The following is a 12,635-nucleotide window of genomic DNA, read 5'->3' as shown; positions in this document are numbered from 1 at the left end:
GGGGGATCTGTGGATGACGGACACTATTATGGGGGGGAATTCGCTATGGTGTACCCTTTAACCCAGTTGCGGTGGCAATACCACCTAGTTAAACTGTTATGTGACTCTTTCTAAGAACATGCCAGCTTTCTTATATTTGTGCATTCTATTATGTCGTAGGACATAAATATCAGATCAGTAGGGGTTTGACACCTGGCACCCCCACTGATCAGCTGTTCTGGGCAGCTGCCTAGGTGGACACTATACAGTGGACAGAGCCAGATGGACATGGTTCCATCCACTGCGTAGAGGCAGAGTTGGGGTCCTGCAGCTCAGCTCCCAATTAAGTCAATGTAACAGCAACGAAAACTAAGGGCTGTTTCACACGAGCGAGTCCATTGCGGGAATCGCGCTCCGTGTGTGAGTGTGATCCTCCGCTCTGGACTTGCAGGAGCACACGGCATTATCATGATTTATAATGCTGTGTGTCTCTGCATGGCCTTTTTCCCACAGAATCATAGTGACATAAAGCTGTCAGTATGATTCTGTAGAAATAAGGTCAAGCAGAGACACATAGCATTATAATTCATAATAATGCCGTGTGCTCCTGCAAGTCCAGAGCGGAGGATCACACTCACACACGGAGCGCGATTCCCGCAATGGACTCGCTCGTGTGAAACAGCCCTAAACAGTGGTCAGAGCCTTCCATCCACTGCATAGTTTATTGCACTGACGGCAGCCTGAAACAGCTGATCGGTGGGGGTGTCGGGTGTTTGACCGCCACTGATCTGATATCCTGAAGATAGGCCATGAATATCTAAGTCCCAGAAAACCCCTAAGTGTGCCATGTAACTTCCACTTATGATGATATGCAATGTTGTGATGATATCTGATATTTCATGTACTGTGCCTTTAAGCCACTGTGAGACGCCAGCAAGGGTAGGGTAAAGGTAGGCACTACTGTGGGTGAAACGCCCATGGCAGTACTGTGTAGTTATAATGTCATGGACAGTCATATTGCAGTACTTCAGACCTGGGGTTATCTGCAATACCTGTCTATATAGTTTGTATTATTGTTTGTTATGGCGTTTATTTCCAGTAAGAAGCGGATGGCAATGGTTGGCAGGGAACAGGGTGGTAGGAGTGGGCAGGTCCGGCTTCCTGCCAGGAGGGGGAGTTCTAGTTCAGCCTGAGAGAGGAGAGGAAGCACACTATGGATTCTCCATAGAGAAACAACTAAAGAGAGTCTCAAGTAAATCCAGACAGCAGGGTGAACAGCTACATCCAGCAATTAAAGACACTGCTATTAGGTGAGGGACTATGGCTAAGACACCCATCACCCAGACTACTACTAAGCCAGTACAATACTCCTGCTAAACTGCAGCCAACCAATCTGCCTCCATCATCCTTACTGGGGCCAGAAGATTTTTCTTAAGTTCAGTTTATTTGAAGTTATACTTTGCACTTAGTGAAAGAGACTTTTAAATGTTCAAAGGGGTGGTCTCATATCAGACAATGGGGACATATCGCTAGGATATGCCCCCATTGTCTTATAGGTGCGGGTCCCACCGCTGGGACTTGCACCTACTGTATGTTGGGAACGGAGAGTGGTGGATGGAGGACTCTGGTCCGGCCACCACCAAGCGCTCTGCCCATAGAAGTGAATGGGAGCGCATCGTATATAACCGGCCACCTTTCCCATTCACTTCTATTGGCCCGACAGAAATAGCCGAGCCAGTGCTTTTCTTTTTTCGGCAGCCCCATAGAAAATGAATGGAGGGCGGCTGCGCATGCGCAATGCTCCCTCCACCACTTTTGGGGCTCCTTTCTTGATATAGGTGCGGGTTACAGCGGTGGGACCCGCATCTATCGGTCAGTTGGGGCATATTCTAGCGATATGCCTCAATTACCTGAGATGAGACAACCCCTTTAATTCTGGCCTCATTCTTCAATACTAAATTTCCACTGTATGATCCCCAGGGAGCAACAGCCTGAGAGAGTACATCATGACCCAACACTTCATCAGGGGCCACTACCACTCCCATCGTCTGCACCAGCTCCTGCAATATGCCTTGGGCAGGATATGATGGACATTGCAGAGACCGTACTGGAGATAGTGGGATACGTCCTGTGGTCACTATAAATGTGTATGGTGGGAGTAACACTGAGGTTATGCTGACATCTACTGACCACCTGTAGTATCACTGTTGGATCATTTGCTAGTTTTGGACATTTAGCTTTATTTGTATCATTAAAGGGGTTGTTCATCTTCTGGGAGTCTTTCAGCAGACCACGTCTTGTGACTGTGACCTGCGTCCTGGCTCCTTCACTCCCCTGTCACCGCTGCGCTGCTGGGGTCTTCTGCGTTTAACATCCCGTTTAAGGGCTCATGCACACGACCATATTTTCTTTCCTTGTCCATTACGTTTTTTTTTTTTGCAGCCCGTATGCGAAACATTCACTTCAATGCTAAAAAAATGGAAATGACTCCGTGTGCATTCCATTTCCGTATGTCCGCAAGTCAGTTCCGCCAAAAAATAGAACATTTCCTATTCTTGTCCATTTTGAGGACAAGGACAGGCATTGTTACAATAGATTCGCAAAAAAAAAACGGATGTCATCTGTTTTTTTTTGCGGATCAGTGTTTTGTGGACCACAAAATACATACGGTTGTGTGCATGAGCCCTAATGCTGCTTCAGCCAATGTTTGGCTGTAGCAGTGACCTTCCCCCCCCCCCTTGCATCACGTGACGTGAGAGATTATAAATAGCAGTGCTCTGCGCACCTCATGGTCAGTAGCAGGCAGGAGATGGACGAGTGAGTTGATGCTGCCGGAAATAAGTCCAGCAATATTCCTGCATGTAACTAGCTACAACAGTGCAGGTGATTGGTACTGGTAATAAGGGTGCAACACCGCAGGGATTAGCTAGTGCCTCTGAAGCCAAATATTACATAGGGTTAAAGGCGTTGTCTCTCATTTCAGCAAATAGCTTTTATCATGTAGAGGAAGTTAATACCAGGCACTTACTAATGTATTGTGATTGTCAATATTGCTTCCTTTGCTGGCTGGATTAGTTTTTCCATCACATTATACACTGCTTGTTTCCATGGTCATGACCACCCTGCAATCCATCAGAGGTGGTCGTGCTTGCACACTATAGGAAAAAGCACCGGCCTATTTAGTGGCCGGGACCGTGGGAGCGCACATACTTTAGGACAGTGCTTTTTCCTATAGCGTTCAAGCAGGACCACCACTTATGGATTGCAGGGTGGAAACAAGCAGTGTATAATGTGATGGAAAAATGAATCCAGCCAGCAAAGGAGGCAATAGAGAGAGACAACCCCTTTAAGGCTCAAGCTGAGAGGGTAGAAAGAAGCCACCCAGTCCATTCATTCTGGAAGCAGCCATATGAGAGACAGGCCTTTAACCAGTCAGCTTGGCAATTGTAAGAAACATTGTATGAGAGACTGTGTGCAATATTGCATGTCACGAAGGAGGGGACATGAAAATGGAGAGGGTGCCCAGTGGTCGTGAAGTCAGAGATACTGCAACCTGGGAGCACCTGCTGCACTGGTACTGCACCACGTGGAGACAGAGCCGTGCTGATGAATGCATAACTGCTGTCATCTGATGGTGCGCTCTCTGGGGTGGTTTTCGGTTTTCTGGTCTTAAAGGGAATGTATCAACTATGTTTTTTTAATCTGTTTTTATTCTATGATCGTAGATTGTTTTATTCTATTTTGTCTAACCGAACCTGTATTCTGGAAAAATCCATTGACTTCTATGGTTGAGTGTAGTGGGCATGCTCTGTGACTTGTGGAGAGGTTGCTGTGCAAGAAGGGTGAGGAGCTGATCTGTAACCATCACCTTTTGTGAATCCTGTGTAATATACATATATAATGTGTGTGTGATACCTTTCATTGTAATCATCGCAGTGATGATAATGAGATGACTACTGATAAGTGATCTCCACAGAATTTGAAGTATTAGCCTATTTTGTATGTACACAGTGACTCCACCAGAAGTATTAGCCTATTGTGATGCTTAGTGAAAACTTTTGGATATCAGGATTTTTTTTTAAAATAAAATATTGATAGAAAAAAAAAAAAGGCCAACATTTCTTAGAAATATATGCATAAGGGTGGGTTCACATCTGTGTTCTGGATTCCGTTATGGCTTTCTGTTATAAAATTGTTATAACGGAAAATAACTGAATGCATAAGATGGAAGTAAAAACGGAAGCCTTTATGGGCATTCCGTTTTGATCCGTCTTAATAGAAGTCTATGGGGAAACATAACAGAATCCGTCTGGGTCCCGTTATGCAAGACGGAAAACAGAGTCCTGTCGACACGGAAACCAGACTGTTCTGTTATGCTCCCCCATAGACTTCTATTAAGACAGATCAAAACGGAATGCCTTTTAAAGGCTTCCATTTTGCATTCCGTCATAATACAAGTCTATGGGCAGCATAACGGATCTGTCCTTCCGTCTTATGGATTCCGTTATTTTCCGTTATAACCATTTTAGAATGGAAAGCCAAAACAGAATCCAGAACGCAGATGTGAACCCACCCTTGTTGATTGATTTACGCAGTAGGTCATTTTCAGATTTTCCTTTTAAGATATTTGGGAAGCGCTGCTCTAATGCTAGCCATGGGGGGGGGGGGGGGGCACTGTTATGTCTGTTCATCTAAATGTAAAGGAAGCTGGTAGAGAGGACAAGGCCCCACATGTGACGGCTATCGCGGACACTGGGCTTTTGGATTTAGGCTAAAATAACATCTCATCCAAAAAGAAATGAAGCTTACTTGAGATTTGATATATAAAACTAAGCCCATTGCCAGACACGAATTCCTGCGACTTAAAGGTGACAACAGCTGTTCGTCCATAGGAATAAAACTCTGGTATTTCATATGTTTCAGTGCCGCAGTATCTATGAGCCTGTCCGAGGTCACCCTGCAGACAAAACAGAGGGAGGTAAGTGGAATTAGGAAGCCCATACATTTTATGTTAAAGGAGTTTTCCGAGATTTTGATACTGATGACCTATCCTCGGTGGGGGTCCTAGATGTCCGTTATCCGACCAATCAGATAACGATGACCTATCCTGAGGATAGGTCATCAGTATTAAAATCCTGGAAAACCCCTTTAAGTTACTTACTTACTCTTGTACTCATCTGGTTATGACTTGTATTATACTCCAGAGCTGCATTCACAATGCTTACTTTAGCATGTTGCATAGTGGAAAACCATATACAATAATTTGATGTACAAAAAAAACCAAAAACTGCCTCAATCCTTTATAGAGGGAACATTCACACAGTGGAAATTACAGCAAAAATCTTATTGTTGCGAAATCCACATTCCCCTTTGAGAATCAATGGGACTTGGAATATAATTGGTGTTCCTGCAGATTTCGGTGTGGAAAATGTGATAAATTTGTGTGTGAACATGTCCTCAGGGGTGTGTATTTCTACAAGCTTTTGACTGGTTTCAATAATAATCGGCAGGATTGTGAATGCAGCTCTGGAGTGTAATACAGAATGTAGTTAATGAAGGATCAGTACAGGATAAGTAATGTAATGTATGTACACAGTGACTTCACCAGCAGAATAGTGAGTGCAGCTCTGGAGTATAATACAGGATGTAACTCAGGATCAGTACAGGATAAGTAATGTAATGTATGTACACAGTGACTTCACCAGCAGAATAGTGAGCGCAGCTCTGGAGTATAATACAGGATGTAACTCAGGATCAGTACAGGATAAGTAATGTAATGTATGTACACAGTGACTCCACCAGCAGAATAGTGAGTGCAGCTCTGCAGTATAATACAGGATGTAACTCAGGATCAGTACAGGATAAGTAATGTAATGTATGGACACAGTGACTGCACCAGCAGAATAGTGAGTGCAGCTCTGGAGTGTAATACAGGATGTAACTCATTGTAATTTTTTAGTCAAGTTCATAAAAAAGTGATAAGCCCTCTAAATAGAAACTGGATTTTACAGGATGACATATAGTGCTGCCAGATATGTCCCCAGTGATCCATGTTAAACCTATTAGGCCAAGGTTACACAGCAAGTTTGTATTGTGCCCATATAGTGGTAGAGTAGTAAGATGACCATAACATGACCATATGATGCCTATGTCGGAATATGGGACTTTAGCTCCAAATTGGAGCTTCGCTATAATTATAATTTACAACAATGCATATTCTAGATGTAAAGTCGACTTACCAAAGGTGAGTCCTTAACCTCTAAGTAGTTATTGGAGCAATCTTGCTCAGCCTGGAGGTGGAAGGACTGAATCTTGACTTTTACATTCTCCTTCTCTGGAGAGTCAATGGTCCAGATGCAGTATGTGAATGGTGGGTAGGAATTAGGATAATTAGGTGACAATGCAGTTGTCATAGACGATGTTGCGTTGTAGATCCCTCCACATAATACTGTAAGAAGAAACATCACGATGAGGACAATTTTGATATTTTCTTGACGGACTTTAGGAAAGCACTACATTGCCGATACATCTCGAAGGTCACCTCCACCTTGTAGGTAAGTTTGGATGACTGTAACAAAGCAGAACCCCCGTTCCCCGAGCCATATCCTCTGCTTCCATGGACTCCTTTCCAAGGACGCTAGAAATAATGCCGTAGTAACTTTCACTGTTGCGATTATAATTGTCTATACTTCCAGACTGGGCCTTTTACCCCCTTCCTGACCAGGCCTAATTTAGCAAATATGACGTGTGTCACTTTATGTGGCAATACTTTTGGAACGCTTTTACTTATCCAAGCCATTCACAGAATGTTTTCTCGGGACACATTGTACTTCATGATAATCATAAATTTGAGTCAATATATGTCACCTTTAGTTATGAAAAAATTCCAAATTTACCAAAGATTTAGAAAAATTCACAATTTTCTAAATTTCTATTTCTCTGCTTTTAAAACAGAAAGTGATACCTCATAAAATATGTATTACTTAACATTCCCCATATGTCTACTTTATGTTGGCATCATTTTGGAAAGGTCATTTTATTTTTTTAGGACGTTAAAAGGCTTAGAATTGTAGAAGCAATTCTTAAAATTTTTAAGAAAATTTCCAAAGCCCACTTTTTAAGGACCAGTTCAGTTCTGAAGTCACTTTGTGGGGCTTACATAATAGAACTAACCCATAAATGAACCCATTTTAGAAATGACACCCCTCAAACTATTCAAAACTGGTTTTAGAAATGTTGTTAACCTTTATGTATTCCACAGGAATTAAAGAAAAATAGAGGTGAAATTTCAAAATTTCACTTTTTTTTTGCAGATTTTCCATTTTAATAAATTTTTTCCTAGAACACATTAAGGGTTAACAACAAAACAATTCTCAATATTTATTACCTTGATTCTGCAGTTTGCAGCAACACCCCATATGTGGTTGTATACCGCTGTTTGGGCACACGTCAGGGCACAGAAGGGAAGGAGCACCATATGGTTTTTGGAGGGCAGATTTTGCTGGGATGGTCTTTGGGCATCATGTTGCATTTGAAGAGGCCCTGAGGTAACCCCACAGTGAAAACACCCAAAAAGTGACTACATTTTGTAAACTACACCACCCAAGGAATTTTTAAGGGGTGTAGCGAGCACTTCACGCAACAGCTGTTTTTAATACTTGGGTGTGAAAATGAAAAATTTATTTTTATTTACAAGAAAATGGTGCTTGCTTTTTCACAAAAGATAACAAGAGAATCCCCCCCCCCAATTTGCTACCCACTTTCTCCTGAATACAGTAACACCCTAATTGTGGTCGTAAACTGTTATTTGGGGATACGCCAGGGCTCAGAAGGGAGGGAGCGTCATCTGGATTTTCTAATGTTAAAGATGTGTGAATTTTATTCTATATTTTGTATATCTAGGATTGTAATGAGTTAACTTTATCTACTTCCAAGTGCCCCCCCCCCCTCTTTGTTTCAAGACTGGAGAGGAGAGAGAGGGGGGCAAAGAGCTGTGCTGTGGGAAGTGTCTGATTTCTCATCTTTCTACAGGTGTCCCATAGAGTGTGGTGGAGAATGCGTAAGCCAATCATATGGCTTGATGATATGTATATATTATTCACTGCCTATAGAGAAGCACCTCTTTGAAGTGTCACATATGACGTAGGCAGTATTCTTGTTAGAATAAACTCCATTACAAAATGGCGATGGTAACCAGATGTTTACATTAGTTCACATTCCAAAGTAGGACCCAGTGCGCAGAAGCCAGGGTGCTATCTCCTCTCTCTTCTCTTCTTCCTTTTTGACCAATGAAACAATGTTTTAGCCTCAGTGAGGACTGCCCTCTTCTGAAAATGTATATACGCTTACCCCCATGTAATTAAAGTTAGAGATTGCTTTGACCAACTTCTGTGTCAGTGTCTAGTCTCTCAGCCACGCGTGGATATTAACCCCTGGGGGGGGGGGGTACATTGATTTGGAATACCAGAGTGTATCTTAAATGCCCTAATTTAGGGCGGTTTCAACACTAACATGGAATTTTCTGTCATGATTTTTAAGAGCAATACTTTTTTAACTTTTTTGTTGAATGAGCTGCGTGAGGGCTTATTTTGTGCAAGACAAGCTGTAGTTTTTATTGGCACCTCTTTGGGGTACATTTGGCTTTCTGGTTAATTTTTATCTCATTTTTGAGAGGTGAAGTCATAAAAAAGCTGTTTGGTGTAGTTTTTCTATTTTTTTTTTTCTACACCGTTCACTTGATGGGGTAGATCATGTGATATTTTTATAGATCCGGTCATTACGAATGCAACGATGCCAAAATATGTATATATTTTTTTTATTTTAACATTTTGCACAATAAAAACATTTTTAGAACAAAAATCATGTTTTTGTGTTGCCATTTTCTTAGAGCCATATTATTTTCATTTTTCTGGCTATAGTCTTATGTGAGGGCTTGTTTTTTGCAGGAGGAGGTGACGTTTTTATTGCTACTGTTGAGGGAAGTGTTGGATTTAAATATATATGTATATATGCCCTTTCATATATGCATGTATATTGGCCCTTTTATATTGTGTATATGTACATGCAGGTAGATGTGCCCCAAACATCTATATATGTGTATCTGCCATGGCTCTCCCCCAGGTATATATATATATATATATGGGCCTATAACTGCCCATGTATGCCCCAGGTTTATAATGAGTATATATATGTATATAGATGCGCCCCAAGTATCTATATACATATATATGTATACTTAAATTCCCCCCATAGGTACGGCGTTCAGCCAGTTCCTGCAGGGGGGTGGATATGTCGCCACCGATGCACCTGGTTTCAGGTATGGGTAGGGGGGAGATACATAGCATATATATATATATATCAGGAGGATACATATCATAAGGGGACATATATATCCTAAACACATATATATATATATATATATATATATATATATATACACACATGTACATAAGGGGCCACAGCCCTATATATATTATAAGGGGCACAGTCTAAAGGAGGCACATATTTCCCACAGGGGCCACCATGAGCCCCTGTGGGCCACTAAGGGCAGATGTGCGCAGATGCTTGGCACATCTGCGCACATCACCCTATAAAGTGACCATTAATGCATGCATATATATCATACATGCATGCACGTGTTTGCATGCATGTATGTATATATATGCATGCGTCTCAACCCTTCCTCAACAACTACCATTTTGGGGTACATACCAATTTTTTATTGATATCGTTTTTTTTTACAAAACAGGTATCATTTTAATCAGCAAGATCAACCTTACCAGGCAGTATATCTGGCTTAATAGGCTTGATTCTGCTAAACAGGTGATCTTTAAGGTCCTTTTTAATACAGAATAAGACAAAATATGCTGTTGGGTGGTCATTTATATGAGTAGCCCCTACTTATTATGAATTAACACCCCTAAAAGAAAGGCAATCTCTACAGCAAATGAAGTTACCAGCTGGACACTTTGTATTAACTGGCCACATGTGGTCACGAGAGGTATTTTAGAGGGGTTGTACAAGATGATAAAAGGATCTGACTCCCAGAAAGAGCACCACTGTTGTCCACAGGCTATGTCTGGTACTGCAGGTAATCTCTATTCACTTGAATGAGGACATCACAAAAGGTGATGAATATCTTTCGATGACTACTGTAGTCGAGGATGTACATTTGATCATTTGATACAAGCAGACCACTGTGAGGCCCCTAGATAAAGGGGGCCCAGCTTTATTTGGTTTTATCCCCTTTGCCACTGGGTGGCAAGAACCTTCTGCAGAACTCCCATCTCCAGAGGGGTGGAGAATTGGCCTAAGCATCATGGATGGAGAGGGCAGGAGGCTCAGACATGTTTTTTGTACCAGGTGGACGTCATCATGGAGAGCCATTTTGCCATGCAGCCCCCTCTCTTTTATTATGTACACCACTGACCATAGTGCCCACTCAGCTCACGTCAGACGTCTTTCTTTGAGAGGAGATACCTCACTTATGGACACCATACTCACAGTCGTTCATGATATACGTGGCATTAAAGCCTTCCCGCTCCACGGTGAAGTCACTGAAGAACCACACTGTGAGAGAATTGCTTGAAGAGACAAAGTGCGTTGGAGTGTCAGAGCCGCAGAATGTGCCTTGTAAACTGCTATTAGCGCTGCTGCCATCAAATATCTGAAACACAGTAAGTCACATGGAAGGACTGAAATGACCTGTTGTAGGTATGCCTTCTCTATGCAGTTATGTGGTGTCCAGCCTGCAGGCAGCAGGTTATAGAGCAGGAGGAGCTGAGCAGATTGATGTATAGCTTTATGGGAAATTATTCAGCTTAACCTATATTTTATGGATTTATTCTGAGCCTAGGAGTCCAGTGGGCGGTCCTACTCAGTAATTGACAGCTGCCATTCACTTATTAGTACTCATTATGCAAGAAAATGCAGGGATTCAGATCAATGACCAGTTAGACTCAGTCTTTTCTAACAAGGCCATATATCAATCTACTTAGCTCCTCCTGCTCTATAAATTGGTGCCCAAACCATGTCCGATGTATCTAGTTTCGATGAAAGGTTATGGACACCTTTAGAGGCATTTTTAAAAAAATATATTGCATTGTACTGCTATAGAGATAAAAATCATTTTTTCAGTTGGTCTTTCTTAAACATGTTGAGCTATTTTCTCTATACAGCCTTGAGATTCTCCAGTAGCAGGCTCTGTATTTTTACTGTTTCCTATAAGGCAGCTCAGCTGATGGCTCCTCATCTCTGATCTCTGACCTACTAAACACTCATTATAGTTCAATTCTTATCTTACTGATAAGAATGTGGCATACATAAGTGTTTATGACTTCTTAGTAATTTTGAGATGAGGGGTATTGGAACAAAGTGAAAGTAAAGGTGTGATTCACATAACTAGACAGTTAAAGGAAATGTGTCACCAAATTTTTATCTGCCAGTTAAAATCAGATATCCTTTTTTCTAATCTGTTTTTATTTTCTGATTGCAGATTTATTTTTTCTATTTACTGAACATGATTATGGGGGCGGCCATCTTGCCTGAGCCATTCTTAACAACATTTAGAAAGCATTAAGAAAATTGCTTTACGGTAGACCCATGGGCCAAAGACACAATGGTCTGGAGGAGACCCTATTGACTTCTATGGGAGAGTTTTATAGGCATGCTCTTAGCTCATTGTAACAAGGGAAGAATAGATAAGCTTTGACAATTCCATGTTGTGAATAGAGGATCCTATGTTATCTATACACATAGGTGTTATCATTACAGGCAGGGTTAGAATAACAGATACGCAGATAACTGCAGTAAAAGTGATCTTTACAGAGCAACAAGTGGCGCCTATTATTTGGCATAGGGAATAGTGTGAAAACTGCAGGATTTTATGTTTTTTGTTGAACTATACATATTGACATGGAAAATTAAAAATATAATCAGAAATTCTTTCAAAATATGTTCAACATAAAAACAAGATCTTCTGATGACACATTCCCTTTAAGGCGAAGTACAATTGCTATGGTTTGTAATGTCAATTATAAGCATATGATGTGACTGTAGTTGCAATGTAAGACACAATGACACGTTGAGTAATAGTAAGTGCATGTCTCCATTTTCTGTCCTATGCTTGTCCACAAAACGGACAAGTTCTATCTTGCTGCGGCACAGGCAATACGGGCATATGGATACGGATAGCACGCGGTGTGCTGTCCTTTTTTTTTTTTTTTTTTTTGCGGCCCCATCGAAATGAATAGGTCTACATCCAATCCCTAAAAAATGTGGGTCGCATGCGGAACAGAAATACTGTCGTGTGCATGGGGCCTTACACTGCATATTTTCAGGTTTGTTCCTTGGAGATATGTGAGTGGAGCTCCCTTAGGATCTATGGTCATGATTAACATTGCAGGTACAATATTTTCTCTTCTTACTTTGACAAAATCATATCTGCAGGATCCTTGGGACTGCGCCTCCAAAAAGAAGGAGCTGAATGTCAGGTTTATTAGCTGGTTTATGGGGGCAACAATGTTCCAAACACAATCCAGGCTTTTGTCATATTTCCCATCACCATTTGAGTCTGGAGAGCCAAATCGCCCCGTGGCATTAGTCAGGTACCCGCCACATCCTTGTTCAGGTCCTAAAGTGAAAAATAAAAAAATAAA

General features: G+C 41.5%; 1 protein-coding gene across 1 annotated transcript in view; it reads right to left on the bottom strand.

The window, feature by feature from the left end:
• The window catches only part of CUBN (cubilin), a 231,021-nt gene that overhangs the window by 9,110 nt on the left and 209,276 nt on the right, over positions 1 to 12,635 (bottom strand). The window contains 4 exon segments of the mRNA XM_044294650.1: positions 4,789 to 4,936; positions 6,219 to 6,427; positions 10,483 to 10,645; positions 12,405 to 12,610. Coding sequence (XP_044150585.1) covers positions 4,789 to 4,936; positions 6,219 to 6,427; positions 10,483 to 10,645; positions 12,405 to 12,610 — 726 coding nt within the window.

Source organism: Bufo gargarizans, chromosome 5 (assembly GCF_014858855.1).
Source record: "Bufo gargarizans isolate SCDJY-AF-19 chromosome 5, ASM1485885v1, whole genome shotgun sequence".
Classification (NCBI taxonomy): Eukaryota; Metazoa; Chordata; class Amphibia; order Anura; family Bufonidae; genus Bufo; species Bufo gargarizans.
This window is presented reverse-complemented; position numbering and strand designations above follow the sequence as displayed.